Below are 21033 nucleotides of genomic sequence, written 5' to 3'. Positions count from 1 at the left end.
TAACCGGAATCGAAACTTATGATTTTGGCGAAATTCGCATTCCATGAACCATCACGATCGTACGTTAATGGTTAATTATATATTTCAACATAAATAAAACGTCAATTTGGAATTCAAAGACAAACAAGTGATTCTTATTAGTAAACATGATAGGGAACAAATTCGTTTGCAGCCTCCTGGTAGCCTTTCTAATAAGATATTTGTTCATAATTAATTGCTCACTCATATGATCGTAGTTTGACTGTTCCAGAGCTGAGTATCAAAACAAAAATTATTTCAAAATCCTACACCAAATCCGGTAACCACCAATAAAACCGTGTTCTCAACTAATTTATTTGCAAAACACTTTTCAGCTTGATGACATCAATTTGTGTAGGTATTTCCAATTCCAACTGGATAACACAAGTGATTTCCGTCGTTTCCCCGACATCGGTATTCTTCTAATAGAATTGGCTGTCACCCAGGGAGAGCTCTATACCAACGACGGTTCAGGAGAATAATCTTCACTAAAAATTTCGAATTCCTCGTTTGTGACTTCGTTGTTTATTTTCCAAAAATTGACATGCTCTAGCGTTTACCTCACAAAGCTGTCACTCTACAGGGCTTGGAAAACCTGAAGCCCAGCATTGTATAGAGCTGTTTTTTTTTAAATTTCTCACGCACATTAACTGGCGTCTCACTGGCGTGTACGGACGAGAACTGGAAAATTAATCTATGATCAATTTTAGTGCTAAAATCGGGCAGCCGGCCGACGAACACGATCGTTTTTGAGGTTAATGTTCCCAAAATCAAAAAGTGTTCGTGAAACGCCCTGAAATACGATACGAATACTTCTAGCGGCAAATAGGACTATGACTATACCCATTAAGGACTTACATTGTATAGCTTTAATCTCACATCAGTGCCTTTTGGCATTTCGAAACATTATTTGCGACTAATAAGCACTGAAGTGCTGTTATTCGGCGCTTATTTGACTTGTAACAGGACTTAATAATTTATGAGCAATACTAAAAAGACGCCAGCGTACAGTGGTTCGAATCCCCAAAAAGCTGGAAACAAGTTTAATTTTCAAGTCAGCGACAGCCAACATTTTTATGAAATGTTCGAATATTCAAGGAACACTTTGATGTTTTAGATATTTTTTAGATATTTTCGTAGAAGGTTGTGATATTACACTTCCCGACGTATTCGCGTTGCGTACATCATTTAGAGCAAGTTCACTGGTGTTGGGAAAAAGTGGTAGAAATTTTGACATTTTGAAAATTTTACCATACCATGTTTTCAAGATCCTTGGGCGTTGTATTTTTTTACAACACTGTTTCTATTTCAGCCGTATGTGATAGAAATATTGCTATTTTTGCATCACAGCATGCGAAACTACAAGACGTGTTGTTAAAAAACTTGAAGGCCACAGATCTTGAAAATGTTTTTGCATGGCAAAATTTTCAAAATGTACAAAAAGTGACATAATTTCTACCACTTTTTCCCAACACCAGAGAACTTGCTCTTAGATGTATGTATTATTGCAAAAGAAATCCGTAATACAACATCATCTCCAGAAATTACATCGTCCATCGTTACATTTTTTTTTTTGCTGTGTAATGTTGAGGATCGGATTTTATTTTATCTACCGCATACTATGACAGCGTCATTTACTCACTAACATTGACGGCTCTAAACTCAATCTTTTGTTTACTAGTTGATGCAAATTGAAGTCTGTTCATAAGATTCCGATGCAAGCAATTAAAAAAGTAAACTCTAGAATAGATTTTTGGTGGCTTGGGCCTGATATACGCCTTTAAACTAGTTTTTATTATTGCTTTGGTAAGGTTGTTTGAATGGTAGGAAATATTTAAAAAATTGCAAAGTCAGGAAGGTAGCTCAACTTATCTATATCTATGTATATAAAAATGGATTTCTGTCTGTCTGTCTGTCTGTCTGTCTGTTCCCTATAGACTCGGAAACTATTGAAGCGATTTGCATGAAACTTGGTAGATGGGGGTATTGGAGGCAGGGGAAGGTTCCTGTTATGGTTTGAGACCCCTCCTTCTCTCATGAAGGAGGGGAGGGGTCTCCCAAACAAAAGACAATTTTTGGCATAACTCGAGAACCAATCAAGTAAATGGTATCAAATTCGGCATGGGGTAATATGTCGGAACGTAGAATATTCCTAGAAATATAAGGTACCCCTCCCTCCTCTCAGTGGGTTGATTGGAAGGGGGGAGAGGGGCTACCTTACAATTTTTCATATAACTCGAAAACTAATCATGATTTTGGAACCAAATTTGGCATGGGAAGGTATTTGGATACGAGAAATATTTCTATGATTATTTGAGGCCCCTCCCTCTTTCCCGTAGAAAGGGGCAGGGGGCCTCTTTTATAATTTTTTAAATAAATCAAAAACTAATAATGTAAATGGAACCAAATTAGGCATGGAAGGGTATTTCGATACGAAAAATATTTCTATGATTTTTGAGACCCCTCCCTCTTTCCAGTGAGGAGATATAACTCAAAAACTAATTAAGCAAATGGAACCTAATTTGCCATGAAAGGGTATTTGGGAACAAGACATGTTCTAATGATTGTTTGAGACCCCTTCCTTTTTCCAGCGGGGAGAAAGGAAAGAGGGAGGGGAGTTTCATACAATTGTAACTGCATAACTCAAGAACTACAACAGCAAATGCAACCAAATTTAGCATGGACTGATATTTGAGTATGAGAAATGCTTCTATGAATATTTGCTATGCCTCGCTCCTTCAAAGAGGAGGATGAAAACGGGGAAGAGAGGTTTCCCTTACAATTTTCAGTATAACTGGAGATCTGATCGAGCAAATGGAAACATATTTGGCATGTGAGGGTATTTGGATACGAGAAAAGTTTCTATTATAAATGGAAGCCCCACCTTTTTTCCTGCGGAAAGATATAAAGGGGGAAAGGGGGACTTCCATACAAATTTTTTGCATAACTTGAGAATTAATCGAGCAAATCAAATAAAATTTTGTTTCATTAAGTAAATTTGAGTACGAGAAATACTTTTATGAACATTAAGTTCTCCTCCCTCTATTCAATGGGGAGAACGGAAGGGGGATGGTACTTCCTTTCAAGTTTATGCATAACTCAAGAATTTACTACGCAAATAAAACCAAATTTGGCATGGGATGGTATTTCAATACGAAAAATTTTTCTATGTGAAACAATTCCTTTCTTGCAGTAGGATAGAATTGGAAATATATGAGGGGAAGAAGAAAGCTTCTATTTAACTTTTTTTTTACAAAATCCGAGAAATGGATAAAACTTAACATGGAATATCATTTTGGAACGATTATATGATTATCACCACCATCACACCATCCTCCTTTCAGTGAGTAGGTACATAGGACGAGGGAGGTGAGCCCAATACACTTTTGTAAGCGTAAGTTCTCAATTTGTGCTAACGAAGCCAACAAATGGAAACAAATATGACATGGAAAGGTACTTGGTTAAGAGATATGTTTCTACGATTGTTATAAACCTTTACGCTTTACAGTGTAGAGAGTGTAAGAAAGGAGGGGGCTCTATATAAATTTTTTTGTAAAGCTTAAAAACTTATCAACTAATGAAACTATATTTGATATAAGAGGATTTTTCGTCTCGAAAAAAATGGGTATGATTATGACGACCTCCATTCAGCAGGGGATGATGGGAAGGACATGAGGGGTCTCTTATCAATTTTTAGCATAAATCCAGAACATATCAAGCAAAAACAACCATATTTTATAATTTAGATTGTTTGCGTAAGATTAATTTGAGACCCTCCTTTTTCAGGGCGAAGTTTAAAGAAACAGATTAAAATTATCAGAGCTTATAGATCAAGATTCAGAAAATTAGTTGAAGTCATCTTTGTATTGCAATTCGAAACTCCAGCTGCAGCTCTCATTTCATAGCGGTTGCTTTTGAATTATGTTGTAATTTGATTCAAAATAATGCCAATAAAACAATAAAAATTTGAATAAATTCCGAAAATATCATTTGTTTTTGAAATGTGTAGCAAAGCACACCGGGTCAGCTAGTTTAATCATAATGTAGAACTTCAGTGTACAGTAGAAAAACTTAAATAAGCAAGGGATGAACAAAATATGATGAATCTTACGCCATGCAGGATAGCTTGCTATCGATCATTTGCAATTCACTTTTGCAAACAATAGGTACTATTTTTTTTTAATATTAGATCGACAAAAAGATTGAAATGCGTTTTTCGCAAAAAAAAAACAATTTAAAACAAAGAATTTTAGAGATTAATAAAGTAGGTTGAAAACTGTAGAAGCTAAGATTATTTAACCTTAACAGTAATCTCTTTGAATAAAATGGAAGAGTGCCGCAGGGTTTCAAAAATTTGGCTGAGAATAATAAAAATAAAAATGTTAAAGGAAACTCCAGGCTTATAATGATTATTGCATCAAAAGACAATAACAAGCTAAATTAAGCTAGATTGAACTGCGGTAGCGATTTGCATTGAGTCTGAAATGCGAATGGAATTTTGAGACATTTAACCCAGGAGAAGTATAAAAACTGATTTCTCATCAAAAATTGTTTTTAACGTTTCGTTTACTTTTCAATATTCATTACCCTATTATTAGCTTAAATTAAGGCAAACGTTTCTACTCCAGATCGCATTGCGATTAGCGTTATCATAAAAAAGTTATATCGGTTCCTCGTGTTTCCTAATTTTCTTAATTTTTCTTTTTTTTTTAATGAAATCCCCTCCAGTGTTGCCACAATCAGAAAATAAAAAAAAATGGATTCAAATGGATTCATATATGAATCCATATAATTCTAGATATTTCTAATAATTTCAGATAATTTGACCCTCTCAGACTGCTGACAGGATTTGCTAGCCAACTTTTAAATTTAAGAATAAGAAGATACTTTTAAAGCATGTTTTAAGTTTTGGATGACATTTTTGAGTTACCAGTTCAATTGCCTGCCCATGCGAAAATTAGCGTTACTGTGTTTCGTAGAATGACTTAAAGAAAGAATCGAATACATGAAATTTGGTCAAAAGATTTAAAAATGTTTAATCTAGTATATGGCCGCGTTTCATCAAAATCGATTGATGCGATAAAAACTGGAACCGGTTTGAAAATTAGGTGGATTATTGTTCAACAGGCGATTTTATTCTTTTTTGGACTGATGTTTGAATGGAAGATATCGTAATCATTTTTTTATTTGATTTTTCTTTCACAAAACAATTTTCAATAGAAATTGTCAAAAATATAGCGAATTTTGTGAAGCACTGCATATTATTGTTATGTAAATTGGTTTCTTATTGCTTTAATACTTAAATGTTCTAATTGCTTCTTATATTTTTACAGTTCCTGCGACCATACATCTGTATCCTGGGATTTGCTGGAATGCGGCCGAGCGCCATAGATGCCGGTATTTTTACCTTACTGGGCCACTTACAATCGTTTCTGGTTCTGCTGCTCTTACTCATTGGCTATGTCCTACAATATTGGCTTGGGTTTCGGTAAGTTTGAAATTTCAAGGCTTAAATGAAATTGATTCGAATAACAAACAACAGTAAAAATTATGTTTGAATAAATTAGATCTTAACTGATCGTATCTTTAAGAGATCCACCAAACATATTGACATAAGAGCAGTCCAGAAAGCTTACCCTTTGGAGAACATTCATACAAATTAGATTTTATTGACAAAACTTTCCATTGATCGGAGACCATTAAGAAGCGGAGTCGTGTTCAGGTTTACTTCGAACAAGCACCCCCGGAGCAGCTTAGCCAACCATATTCCCCGAAGCACAAAGAAAGGACTCATTTCCACACATATTGGCTCTCATCAAATCGCAAAATATCGACTCAATTGCGTGCCCAGGGACTAAACCGCTGGAAATCCATTATTCATGAACCAAAAATGAAGTCCTTTAGCCGCGCCCTAAAATATCTGATGGTTCAGTTTTCTTTTGTCCCTCCGACGACGTTGGGGCTTTTTTTTACTTTTCGACTCGACGAGTGGACAATCCCTGGACGGGGCAGCGACTAACTTGTAGGTTTACCCTCGACTCATTCCTGTAGACATGAAGCCATTTCCCCGGCTAAAATAAGGCAGTTCATATTTTTATACATGACTGCGCTATTATAACCATCGAACGAATGGATCCTTTTGACTTTCAGCTTTTTGTGGTTGTTGTTGATGTTGAGTGGCTCCTGAAAAGTTAAGTATAATATAAATGCACGAAGTAGAGCGTTTATTATTCCAATTGGTCCAATCTATTCCTGGATGGGAACGTTATCTACAAATGTGGTCTGTAAAATATGGAGGCCCTCACTCCAAAGTCATTCGGTAGCTGAACTGATTATAGTACTTGGGGAAATTTGATGGGAAAAAAACAAAAATCAATGGTTAGTCAAGTTGTTTAGGTAGAGAGAAGCTGGAAAACTGATAAAAAAATATTGCTACTTAAATTGATCAGATAATGTTTGCGTGAGTGAAACTACTGCCCTGGTTCTCTGATTCCACTGATATTGTTGCTTGAAATTAATAAATTTTCAGATTATGTATATGCATTTTAACCATGAATATCAAACTGGTGAAAAAGTTGTGTTTAACACATGAATCACATGTTTTATGTAGAGCTGCATCATAACATCTGCTATTTTGTGGCTTGTTTCAATAAGCATATTCGGTTGGGGTTTATCATTTATTGATACGTTAAATTCAACTCTAAGCTTGAGGTTGTGTCACACTATTTCTATAAACTTGTTCTTTCATCTTGCATATAACACTTAAAAGTTTTTAGTTCAAAAATAATCAGGACTCTTTTCCGCATTCTCAGTTTAATCAGAAACCTGTTAATGATCTCAATCCTTATTCTATCTCTGATCCCAATCCTAACCTCAATCCGAACTTGCAGTGCGAACGAACAAAAGGAAAGCAATAATAACAACCGGTACAGGTCTGACGTCGATACGGGTCGATACGGTTTACGGGAGCTTTTCAGACCGACCACATGATTTGTTTTTGTTTGTTCGCACTGCAAGCCAGGATCTCAAACGTTGAACTTCATCGCCGGTGTCATCAAAAGGCGCTAGAAATCGAGATTCGGGAACGTAAGTGGAGATAGATTGGGCACACGCTGCGAAGAGATGAAAACGAGATTTGTAGAGAGGCGCTTGACTGGAATCCAGATGGGCATCGAAGAAGAGGCAGGCCGAAAAGCTCGTGGCGGCGAAGTCTAGCCGCTGAAATCCGCACAGTTGACGAGAACCTTGGCTGGTAGCAAGTGAAAACGCTGGCTCCGGATCTCCAGCAGTGGAGATCTTTTTATCTCAGCCCTATGCGTCGGTCAATCGGCGGTAGGTAGGTAGGGGGCACTGCAAGTTTTGTGGTGCGAACCACGCTAGACCAACTATTGTTTTGTGTTAGACTCAACCCTGTCCGATTCTAACATTTCAAAATAGTTGATCCGTGCTTGAACAAAAGTTAAGTATGTGATGAAAAAATTTCTTCTAATCTTCCTCTATCCATTTATAATTTTCAATAAAGTATTTCCTGAGACAGATTTATAACTTATTGTTTTTGTTTTGAAAAATGTAAACACCAACTGGTCGCCATTTTGATCTTTGACGATAAGCATTGTTCAATGCTTTCTTTTAAAAAATTCTTTAATTAAAATCATTAACATACCGTCATGTCTTAACTTGTTATGAATTTACAATAAATTAAATAAAGAATTTATATTCTTCTTACCAAGGTGCGCTTGCATAACCACTACAATTGCATAGCCAATTTGATTTCGTTACTATCTGGTCATTGAACATGCGTAATGTTGTTGTTATGTTTACATGTGTACAGGTAAACATTAGAAATCAGCTGTTCGTTTGACGAGCGGGGAAAAGCCTTATTCTTGAAATGTTCTCACTATGAGAACATAACATTCACCGATAAAGCCGGAAAAATTAATCTCAAAACATAAGTATACTTGAGTTACCAAAAAAGCTGTGTTTATTTTTATCCAATAGGGTTTCATCATTAACATTTGAGTTTAGTCACGCTTGCGGCGAGCGAAAAAACGAGATATCTCGTATTTTGGTCCACAATGTGTTAAAATTGAGAACATATCAAAATTGTAGAAATTTATATACCAATCAAATGAATCCATTTTAGTGCAAAGTAGTGTCAGTCCCAAGTAACATTTTAGGTTTTATAACCGGCTACAAGACCAGTTTCAAGTTTTATAAGAGGCCTGGACAATCTTTTAAAACAATAAGTTACTTGGGGTGGGTCATTATTGACATGCAGTAACAATTATTAGTTTCCATCCAGGAGCTTCTGGACACAAACTTTTTCTAAAGGCTGGGTTGCAGTTTTAAGCGTTCATCAACGATTATTTTTTTTATTTATTATTATTATTTCGTCTTTGGTTTAATTACCGTACAGACTGATGACTTAAAAGCTAAGAAATTCGGCTTAACCCTATGTTAAAACGACGTTTGCACATATTAAAACTAATCAAATGATACACTAAATTGAAAAGTTCACAATACTTGTCAATAGGGTGGTTTTGGCCATAAGCAGTACAGTGGTGAGGTATTGAAAGAAACTGAAGTTGTCCAAGTCTTCTCGTTGGTACATAAATGTTAAAACGTTGTAGAATGTAAGCACAATCAATACGGTTGGTCAATGTGTCAAATATAAAACCTTGCTGCAGTTCAACGCGACGCTTTTCTAGTGAGGTTAGGCATATCAGAGCATTCCTTTCCTCATACGGTGGGAGTTGGATCGGGTCATTTCAGGGAAAACGCCGTAATGCGTTTCTTAGGAAACATCCTTGAACTCGTTCTAGACGGTGACTTTGTGTGCTCTGACCTGGACGGCGTACTTCATGATGCTACGTACTCAAGCACAGTATATAGCTTTCAATGCGTAAACGTCAACAAAATCCTTGGTGTTCCGACGCAAGAATCCGAGAGCAGCAAATCCATTTGCAGAAGCAAGCGCGACATGTTCATTCTCCAGCCTAACTAACTAACTAAGTCGACAGTCAAAGTGGATTGTTCTTCTTGCTCGAGAAATGTATAATCTTACACATTTTGACGTTTGCCAGCATTCCGTTCAAGCGGCACCGCTCATCTAGTCTAGTGATGTCAGCTTAAAAGGCCAGACAGTAAACCGTGTTATGGATCTTTCGGTAAGTCTTCAGATCATCTGCGTAGAGGAGTGTGTCGGACTGAAGTGTTAAGCACAGGTCATTCACGAAAATTATATGTACTTGCTTCATTGAACAACGACCTGACTAGATTCGACCATAACATTGGCTCGTTGAACATCTACCAGTTGACAGAAACCAGTCGAAACCGATTTTTATCAACCATTGAACGAAGCTTTTGTAGCAAACTTACTACACACCTTTCCTTTAAATTCTCTATCAGGTGAACTCTCAACGACCAAATTTTTTTCATGGCTCCATAGCGGACTTCCAGTACGCTTTTTTAATAGTTTTCTGCCAAATACTCCCAACACGCTTTTTTATTAATTTTTTTCTAGGCGGACTCTCAACACGTCATTTTTACTTTTTCTAAGCGGACTCTGAGCACGCTTTCTGTAGCGGTTTTCGGCGAACGCTCAATGCGTTTTTTTTTTCTTTGAAGCGGACTCCCAGCACGCTTTTTACAATATTTTCTCTGGCGGCATTTTTCCTACTTTCAAGCGGACTCCCAGCACGCTTTCAAAATTTTCATTAGGCGGACTCTCAACGCGCCCTTATTGGACAAAATTACTTCACTACGAAAAAACAGAAATAGTCCTCATGACCGGGTGATTTCTTGGCAGGTTTTCTAAGAAAGATGTCCAATTATGACCGCCAAATCGCTAATTACACTAGTTCACAAAATTTAAAAAAAATCGTGAACTTAATAACCTGACCAACATTTTTTATGTAAAATCGGGCGCTGAATCCGAAAATGAAATTCAAAAAAATCTCAGTAGAACCGTTTTTGAGTTATGCTCCAAATTTGGAATTTCTGAAAAATTAAAAAAGTTCTTGTACTTAGATTAAAATATCTCGGACGGCACAACAGTCATTTGAAATCCATCTTTTGCATATAAAAGGTGATCAATTATCTATCGATCATCTGAACAGAATTTTTGCGTTTGACCAACAGTATTGTTGATATTAGTGACTTTATGAGAGAAAAAATTATAAAAAACGCAAAAAAAAACTAGTGTTATCAACTAGAAATCGCTCAAATCAGGAGCACATAACACACCGCGCACAGACGACTTATTCGTTCAACTACTAACACACGAAAGGAGGAGGCGACGCTGACGTGAGAGACAAATAGCTAACAGCAGGATGTATATGTACGCGCCGCACACTATCAATTCAATCTATGCAGTATGTATCTTCTTGTTAAATCGTACACTGCACAGAAGTCAAAAGTTTTGATCACTAGAGCGGCCAGGTATGGAAAAGTTTACAAGTAGGAATGACTTCAGGAAATAGATATGCCGTTTATCCAGTCATACGAAGGCCCTGTGATGTTTTAGCCTGAATTAGCTAGCTCCAACTACACCCGGGATAAACTGTAATGGTACCAGAAAATTATTTTGATGTTTTGTATAAAGTTTTAATCCACCAAACTGCCCACAGTTTAGTTCCATCAAAAGATATTGGGTAATAATCAATCGTAAATTGAAAAAAGGTTTCAATTCAATTCAATTCTCATCTTAGATGGCAAAAAAAATGGCCGATACGGTTTATGTTACTATTGTGCAGAAATTAAAGGGTGATACGGTCAAAATTTGGTCAATAACAACTTGACGTATTTCTTTTAATTTTGCATTTTAAAAACCTGAACACCCCTCATTTTGAAGGTGTGTGTGTGTGTGTGTAGAATGTTGCTCCTATTTTGATTTTGGAATTCACTCATCAGTTGTCAAAATGCCGTCCAAGGAAGAAGAGCAGCGTATAAAAATTTTTCTCGCGCATCGCGAAAATCCTAGCTACTCGCACGGAAAGCTGGAAAAATCCCTAAAAGTTGCCAAATCAACCGTTACAAATGTAATTAAACTGTTTGGGGAACGTTTGTCGACAGCCAGGAAGTCTGGATCGGGGGGAAATCGAAAACCGGAAGCCGCTGAGACGACAAAGAGAGTTGCAGGTAGTTTCAAGCAAAACCCTAACCTCTCTCTCCGAGATGCCGCGAATAACCTGGGTGTATCGTCTACAACCGTGCATCGAGCCAAAAAAAAACGATCCGGACTATCGACTTACAAGAAGGTAGTGACTCCAAATCGCGATTATAAACAAGTGGTACGCCGCCAACAACGTGCAGGTGGTTCCCAAACCCTCCCAACACGCCAGAGCTCCGCCCAATTGAGAAATACTGGACTATTGTCAAGTGGAACCTAAAGAAGACCAAAAAAAACTGCTAAGGACGAGCAGCAGTTCAAGGCAAACTGTCTTTCTGCGGCGAAGAAAGTGGACAAGGTGGCTGTACAAAATCTGATGGCAGGGGTTAAGCGTAAGGCCCGGCAATTCGGATTTGGAAAAGCGGAAGCCTAACTGAATATTTTTCCTGAATTTTATACTAATTAAACTTGAAAAAGAAATTTAATTTGATTTTTTAAATAAACGATAAATAAACGGGTGTTGGGTGCTAAATCTGTTGTACTCGAACTGGTGGGTTTACTTATGAGCACTAAAGTACTCATCTGCGGTGGACACTGTGTTGGTAGTGTGAGAAGATCGTGGACCAATTCAATTCAGCTAGACTAGACGATCTCCTGGGCATTGTCGAGGTTTGGTCTTTTGATTCGTGTTCAGTTGTGGTACGATCGTTGAGTTGCATGCGTCATCATCGTACAAATATTTTACGCTTGGTACACATTTTGGTCATTTGAATTCAAAATTTTTGGACCAAAAAAAATTTTTTTCTTAGAAACAGCTTGCTTGTTTTACATTTTGATACAAATTTGGTCCATTTTTCATTTTTTACGTGTAGTATTTAACTCAAACAAAATTTTTAAAATATGAAACATATAAATTTTATGAAAATTTTCGGATCCAGAATTTATTTAAAATCAATTCTTTTCAAAGTGGACTTTTTTCAAAGATCGTGCCTGCGGAACCTCTAAACATGATTTTTTTAGTCGGCCTCATACAAAAGTTTGTTCTGCACATCCTAATCTACCATTTGGAGGGTGAGCCTCCAGATTCCCAGAAGTTATGCAATTTTGGGACACCCTAATGTATAACCATAAATTTCGACGAGACGGTATTCTGAATAAAATTATGGAATAATAAAAACTTTGAAATCTATCACGTACTTTATTATGATTTTTTTCCGCACCAGTTCCTGATAATAACTCAAAGCTATCAAAAGTACCTATTTCAAATTTAGAAAAGGACAACATAATATTCAACTAATTCGTAGCTAAGACTATATAACACAAGAAAGAAAATGCGAACCACAGCGAATACGTAAGTCCCCGTAGAAGCTACCACACCATCACCATCATCTCATCATTTTCCGTTCGGGTGAGTTTTCAACTGCGCTATTTTTGCATGTTGGCATATACCTAGTAAGATAGCATGACAGGAATCTGAGAATGACACAAAATTGTTGATTTTGGGTCTTTCAAACACATGCCAGAAATTAATCAATTTCTTGAGACCACAATTCTTCTTTGCCAGCACTAGAAATAAATATCTTAAATTATAACAAGATGTAGAGCTTATTTTCTATGTTTTTTTTTTAATATTTAAAGCCTCCAAGTTTTACAAGAAAATTAGGAATATGGTCTACTGAGCAACCCCCCTCCAAAGGGGCAACCCAAAAATGCTACACATTAACTTTCATTTTGCATGAATATACAGTTTGTGCTCAGAAGTGCTCAGCCACTACTAGCCTCGAATGGATGATGCAGCCTTCTTTCTAGTCTTTTAACTACGAATAAAAAAGTGTGACGATTCTCCGAATTTTTTTTTTGCTGTTGCCGTCAGCCGCTTAATTCCTTGCGCGCCCTCAGCAAACCATTTAAATTTAACCCACACGCCGGAGTGACTTCCAGAAATGAATCGCTTAAGAGTTGCATGCTCCAGAATGTTTGTGAATGTGTTGCTATCTGCCTGTTTGTTTTTTTTCATAGCACTGTTAGTATATCCAGAGGTATGGATGTGTGTGTACGTGTGTTTTGCGAGCATACAAGATTGTATGTGTGCCCGGGATGAAGGTGAGCTCTTCCCATGGGGTGAATATTTAGCGTAACAGTCAAACGCGCGGCTGCTGCAACATTTCGAACCACTGGCAACAATGGCGTGGTTTGTTTTACCTCTTTCCGACTCGCCCCTGGAAAACCCTTTCCCATTTCCGCCGGATCACCTTAACTGCCTCGACAAAGTGCAAATTTTCACTCACGGTTGACTGATGAGTAAACAGTTTTCCTGCCATTTTGCGGGAAAGCTTCGGGTCAAAAGCTCACTCACACACACTCGAGCTAGAAGAGGAGATAATACCGGTTTTATTTTGGCAAATATTTATTGCCACCTGTAAACTTTAGGTGGATTGTAATACTTTGGAATTAAAATTTTGCAGTCGTTTTATGGTGTAAGCTTTTTTGAATACCACGCTTCATTGCGCGTCGCCCAACTGTTATATACACTTTACTGTATCTGGTAATTATTACTTGAATTGAGTTGTGAATTTAATTTAAACCTATTGTTTCTTTTTTGAATTCCTCTTATAACTGGCAAACTTCTCTCCGTTTTTTCTGAATTTCTTATAGTTTTCTTGCATTTTCCTTTATTCTATTAAGTGTTGTTTTGAATTTTGAATGCAGTTATGAACTTTCCAATGCAGCAACACCTCAGAAATCAATGTTATTAACAAAATAGATTAAGTGATTAAAACACTATCCATTTTATTGAGTTGCACGAATGAAGCATACACAGGAAGATCTTAAAGAAAAGGTCGATTTTTGTTTGCTCTGTGTGTGAATTGGTTCATTGAATTTTTTAGTGAATATAAACGGGTTGAAATAATGTGCGATGTGAAACAGCTAATTGAGTGCGTTTTATTTATTTTATGATAAATAATTGGGCGAAACGGGAAAAATGAACATTTTTAGGATGCAAGCTCTGCAGTGAACAATAAAATTAAAACGAAATTATAGTTTTGTGTTTGGGATGAATAGCAATGCCATATTGAACAAAAATATGAAAAAAAGAATAAAATATATTTATGTGGATGGAGTCTGATATGAAGAAGTGGGGAGAAATTTCAGCTACATAATTCGCACAACGCTAAGACACGGATTAAGCTCGAAGACCTGATATAAGGCCAGAAACACAAAAGACGTGATTTTCGAAATATTTTGTGAAAATTGTTCATTTGAATAAACTGTTTCATGCAGAATTTATTCAATATGAACGATTTTGGCATGGCATCGCGAAACAACGTCTAAGCCATTTGCCTTTTCAATACACAAGGCTTTCTTCAACCCAGAGCGATTATGTAGGTGGCTCCAGAGAGTTGTAAATTACTCACATTCACCCTAAAACCGTATAACCTTAAATGCTTAATTGTTGAAAATATATGCATAACTTGTTCAAAAATCACATTATGATAGCAATCACTTCGAGTTCCACGATCGTTGGCGTGGCTCAGTAGAAAAAAATTCACATCGTCAATGGTTGCGTCTCAGTGATAAACTGAGGCCATCAATTTTGTTCAGATGTCAAATGAAGTATACTTGGTATTAGCAGCTCATTCACATCGCACTAACCTTATGCTCTCTCTTATTTTTTCGTTCCGAAAAAATGGTTATATCTCCTTTGATACAAACAGTTTGTTTTTCCCGCCTCAATTTGTCTGCTTTGAAAACATTTATTGGAATTTGAAACTCTCATTTCAATGCACCAGGTCTGATTCTGATTCTATTCTGATTCTATCATCCGGCAGGTTGAGGTTTGAATCTTCTGGTTGTACCCAAACTTTTCAAGAATTCTTCCAATTGGAAACTGTGATATTGAGCCAAAATGCTACGGGTGGCCTTCACGCGAATGCCGTGCTGCGCGCACAGGCGATACAATTATGCTACTCGAGGTAATATGCTATTTATATTGGTAGGATATCTTACTTACAGTATGACGCATGTTCATTAGGGTGTTCCAAAATTGCATATTGTCTGGGAATCTGGGGGCTCACCCTCCAAACAGTTGATTAGGATGTGAGGAACAAACTTTTGTATGGGGCCAACTAAAAAAAAACATGTTTAGAGGTTCCGTAAACGTGATCTTTGAAAAAAGTTCACTTTTTAAAGATTTGATTTCAAATAAATTCTGGGTCCAAAAATTTTCACAAAATTTATATATTTTATTTTTTTTATTTAAATTTTGTTTGGGTTAAGTACTACACGTAAAAAATAAAAAATCAACCAAATTTCTATAAAAATTCAAAATCAGCAAGCTATTTTCCAGAATTTTTGGTCCAAAAATTTTGTATTTAACTGACCAAAATGTGTACCTAGCTTGATTTTTTTCTTAATATCAATGCCAACAAAATATACAAATTTTTGTGCACTTAAACTTTGCTGAACAAAGTATGTTGTTTGTATCATTGTGTAAAATGCTATTTACGGTTCAATCCTTATTAAAAATCACAATTTAGGATATTTTTTATTTAATTAATTAAATTCGTCTTTCGTCCTCCTTGAAAATCGAAACACTTGCAAAACAAGACTTTGAAAATTTAAGGAAATCATCAGAAGGCCATATGCCAAATTTGAGCTGAATCTGATGACGGGAAGGGACTACACTGAATCTCAAGTGTGAAAAAGATCCTGAGACATTGCGTTTTAATTACGACTAACATTTCATCTGCAGACTGCAACACGATAGGAGTTCAAATAAAAAAGCTATGGTGGTTAAAAGATTGTGTTTTAGTAGCTAATTGTCATATGAAACGCAATGAGTATAATGTACTCATTGTGTGTGAGACGACAATTTGCGACTTAAATACAATCTTTGAACTGCCATAACTTTTTTTTTCAAGCCAAATCGAGTTGCAGTCTATGTCTCAGAAACCTTTTCATTCTTGAGATTCAGTGCAACCCCTTTCCGTTACGAGATTTAGCTCAAATTTTGACTATGGCCTTATGGATGATTTCCTTAAAACATCACAGTTTTTTCTTTGCAAGTGATTTGATTTTCAAATAGGTATTTATTAAGACGCAATTGATAAATTAAATAAAAAATATCCTAAATTGTGATTTTTAATAAGGTTGAATCGTAAATAACGATGATACAATCTACAAACTTTGTTCAGCAAAGTTGGGCATATAGTCTGAGATACTGGCCCTCATCTATTTTCATATCATCCGAAGGAGACATGATACCAGAAAGAAGAAGAAGAATCATCAGTCAAACCGAACCTGTAGGGGTCTACGTTTCGAAAACTCAGTTTTCTACGCTACTTCACGCTCATTGGCTTTAATGTATTCTAAATAGATGACCTTTCAATGTCGGTTTAAGTGTCCATCTAAGAAATCAAGAAAACTCAAAAGTTGTTACGACGTATTTTTTCAGATAAGAGAAAGTTGATTCACCAGAAACTCAAAGTCAAAGGCTTGGACGGTACTCCATCAGGAAGTTTTCTAAAACTCAAACTTGTTATCATTATCAGTTAACAGAAAAGCATAATTTTTCTTATGCTCTAAGAATCTTATCAAATCCTGTTAATTTCAAGAAAATTCTTAAACTTTGAGTAATTAGTTCTTTTTACTTCTATTAAAGGGTGATACGGTCAAAATTTGGTCAAGGGAAAACGCGTGAAATCGGTGAAATGGTTTATTTAAAAAATCAAATTAAATTTCTTTTTCAAGTTTAATAAGTATAAAATTCAGGAAAAATATTCAGTTAGGCTTCCGCTTTTCCAAATCCTAATTGCCGGGCCTTACGCTTAACTCCTGCCATCAGATTTTGTACAGCCTCCTTGTCCACCTTCTTCACCGCAGAAAGCCAGTTTGCCTTGAACTGCTGCTCGTCCGAACAACCGTGTTTCTTCAAGAAAGGCAGCAGACGTTAATTCAAGCTTTCACGTAAATTTGTTGGTTGACAGTCCCGGAAGCTATGAAAATGCTGCTTTTCAAGCCACAGGTACAGATGGCTTGCAAAATCAAATATTTCTTCGCGAACTTTGACAGTTTCATGTGCTTGAAAATATCTGCTACCTTTCCCCTTCCTTTTGCCGTATAAAACTCCTGTCCCGGAAGCTGCTTGTAGCCGGCTTTGACGTAGGTTTCGTCGTCCATTACCACGCAGTCAAACTTCGTCAGCATCGTCGTGTACAAGGTGGCATCCTCCAAACCATTCCTTCATTCATCCTATCATTTCAAACCATCATCTTTATACACACATCCCTGAATCCTCAAGTTTCCAAAATCATCATAAACTGCAAGACCCCACACGCAGCAGTAAAAACCTATTCAACTGCAAGACCTCACAGTCTCAGCAATTAAACCTTTTTGCTTTCCTTTACAGTAATCATAAACATAACAATCACTTTAAATGTTACCCTTCCTGAACCGAGCAATGAATTATGCATTGCCAGCATTCCTTCAAGCCATTCCATAAAACCCAAACATGACCCAGAGAAGAACTCGGTCATAAACAAATAACTGCTACCGCATGTTTTCGAACATGTTTTCCAAGCAAATAGCGCGTCGTCTTCCTGAATTCCGCTTTACTCGTTTCGGCTTAACTTTAAGTTACCACCTAAGTACGTTTGAGAAATAAATTCATTCTGAAACCAACTTCAAATCAAGTAAGATATTAGTGATCCGAAAGTCCGATTGCCTCAACAGCCTCCGGGATTGCGCTTTGGCCGTCGTATTCCTTCTTGTAAGTCGATAGTCTGGCTCGATTTTTGGCTCGAGGCACGGTTGTAGACGATACACCCAGCTTATTTGCGGCATCTCGGAGAGAGAGGTTAGGGTTTCGCTTGAAACTACCGGCAACTCTCTTTGTCGTCGCAGCGGCTTCCGGTTTTCGATTTCTCCCCCGATCCAGACTTCCTGGCTGTCGACAAACGTTCCCCAAACACTTTAATTGCATTTGTAACGGTTGATTTGGCAACTTTAGCGATTTTGTCAGCTTTGCGTGCGAGTAGCTCGGATTTTCGCAATGCGCGAGCAAAATTTTGATACGCTGCTCTTCTTCCTTGGACGGCATTTTGACAACTGAAAAGTGAATTCCAAAATCAAAATAGGAGCAACATTCTACACACACAAACCTTCAAAATGAGGGGTGTACAGGTTTTTAAATGCAAAATTGAAAGAAATACGTCAAGTTGATATTGACCAAATTTTGACCGTATCACCCTTTAAGAAATTTTTTCCATGAACTTTTATTTGTGTTTCATTCAAATCACTCAAAGTTGCTTCTGAGTCATCCTTATTTGTTTTTTAAGCAATTGAAAGGCAATTCAAAGCTAATCTTAAGGAAAACTTTCAACCAAATTTAACACAAAACCTTCTATTGACCATGTCTGACTATACTTTTTTTTCTTGTTTCCCTTCGTTAGTCTCGAAACCAATTCTGAAAATACTAAAATCAACTATTTTACTCAAAACTATTCCTGAGTGATCTATAAAACTTTATAACCATATTTAATACAACTCTATCTTGCTCTATTTTTTCATGATTAATCGTTTTTTCTTCTTAACTACTCTCAAAACCAATTCTGAGAATCCTTAACCGATCATTTTACTCTAAACTCAATTATATTCTACAAAATTTCCTGTTGTATTCATACTTCTGTTTTCTTCCTCTTAATTACTCTCAAACCCAATACTGAGAGTAGGGGAGAATGGGGATACTTGATCCCCTTTTTTCTGTTCACCGTATCTTGTTGGGAAAATTTAGTAACTCGTCTTTAGCATTTTCTGACAGCGTATAATTTCAAGTTGATATGTTCCAAAAATCAGAAAGATACATGAACTCGTAGATGAACTAGAAACATTTTCGTGAGACTAAAAAAATTGTGATATTTTTTAAGTTACACGAGACTTGATCCTTAATTCAGAGTGTTCTGACCTTAGGTGAAAATCTAGTCAATTCCGAAGATAACAGGTCCGTTAACTTTTTGCCATATTAGTTCTCATTCCACAGTTTGTGAGTATCAGACAAAGAGAATTCGAAAAGTTTGTCTACTACACTAGAGTCATTGCGTACTTTTAGGCGCAATTTTCTAGTTTTTAGATAAATACTGTATATTTAGTCCTTTTCAATAGATAATAACTGGATAAACATAAGTTATTTAACAAATATTAGTAATTTTATGATAACCAATGATCACGATCAATCCAAAAGAAATAGATATCTTTTTGGACTCCAGGGATCAATTATACCCATAGCATACATTTTGGAAAACTTCTTCTTAAAATATTGAGACTTTACTATTGTTTTGAAAATATAGCATTATGAAGTTCATATTTTACTCTAACGTTTGACATATTAGAATAAATATTTTTATTAAAATTTTCTCATTTGAGAAACATTTTAATGTGATAAAAAAGATCTTCAAATCACATTTTGTTAAATTTTTCAAACAAAGTTCAATAACTTGAAAAATAAAACTTTTAAAATTTGTTGAGATAAAAGCATTGTGTTTTGGTTCTATTTGGAACGTTTTTCTAGAACATTTGATATTTGTAAGTCATTCCAGTTTCGAGATATAGCGAAGTAATCAAGTATCCCCAGGGATCAAGTATCCTCATTCTCCCCTACTGATAACCATTTGTGTGTAAAATAATGGTTTAAAATTTTTCTTTGAAACTTATGTTCTTTCCTCTTAATCACTTTCAAAACCAATTCTGAGATTACTCAAATCGATCACTTTACCCAAAACAATTTCTGAATAAACTAATAGTTTTAAATTTTTCTTTGAAATTTCTGTTGTTCCCTAAAATTACTCTCAAAACCAATTCTGAGAATACTAAAATAGATCACTTTACCCTAAACCATTTCTGAGTAAACTCTTAGTTTCAAACTTTTCCTTGAAACAGTTTCATTTTTCAACAATCATACGAATCATCATTTATCGGAAATGCTTGCTCTTCAATAAGCATGTTTTGTCTAGATTCTCATCTATCTCTATTATATAAAATCCTCGTGTAAGGGCTCATTTCTACAGCACATGGTAATGAATGACGCCTAGATGTGACCCAGATAATATGGATTTAATACTGATGCTTATGACATAATGGTAGGACTCTTCGCGGACGTTTGAAAATAAAATAAAGTGGGAAGATTTTTTTTTTGTTTTGGACCCACCAGTGGCTGATAGGTCTTTCGACCCGAGTCGGTACGGGAAGTCTCGATCGCACATTCAAATATTGTTCATGCTTAACTCATCAACAATATTTGCAGCACAGGGGTCCGTTACCACTGGCTTGGGACAGGTTGGACTCATCTCACTCCCTTCAAACTGTTCGAAACAAATGAAGAATCCTCGAAAGGTACCGAAGCTACCTTCTCAAGATCCCAAATTTGCCGAGATACTCCGGCTGGCTTGAACCCACAATCCATTGTATATCAGTTTTCCGCTCGTTTGATGCCCTGTCCTACCCCCCACGAATCCCCAATAATAGAGTTAAGCTATTTTACTATTTTATATAATGAAATAAAAAATGATCAATGCTCTAAGTTATACTTAGCTGATATGATTCCTTTGTAGAACAAATCCTCTTCTTCCGCGACTTGCTTCTGCCTTGAAGAAATCCAAGCAATCGGCGAAAAAAACCTTCGACGCCGGCGCTCTGATTTTATTTGTTAGAGATATTTTCCCTTTCGAAAAAAAATAATGAACTTTTAAAAATCACTAAAATATCTCCATCTTTAACACTGACTCAAAATAACTTTGTTCAAATCTTCAATTCAAATCGAACAAAATTCTTTCCCAGATCTAAATAGACATCTTCACTCGACAAATCATCAAAAATTTATGGATTGAAATCGATTTCTATTACCGGTATTC

At 36.2% G+C, this 21033-nt stretch overlaps 1 protein-coding gene across 1 annotated transcript in view; it reads left to right on the top strand.

The window, feature by feature from the left end:
- The window catches only part of LOC129749510 (uncharacterized), a 217385-nt gene that overhangs the window by 92889 nt on the left and 103463 nt on the right, over positions 1 to 21033 (top strand). Inside the window, exon 4 of the mRNA XM_055744484.1 lies at positions 5352 to 5506. Within this exon, the coding sequence (XP_055600459.1) occupies positions 5352 to 5506 (155 nt within the window). The remainder of the gene's footprint in view (positions 1 to 5351; positions 5507 to 21033) is intronic.

The sequence above is a fragment of the Uranotaenia lowii genome, chromosome 2, assembly GCF_029784155.1.
Source record: "Uranotaenia lowii strain MFRU-FL chromosome 2, ASM2978415v1, whole genome shotgun sequence".
Taxonomy (NCBI): domain Eukaryota; kingdom Metazoa; phylum Arthropoda; class Insecta; order Diptera; family Culicidae; genus Uranotaenia; species Uranotaenia lowii.
This window is presented reverse-complemented; position numbering and strand designations above follow the sequence as displayed.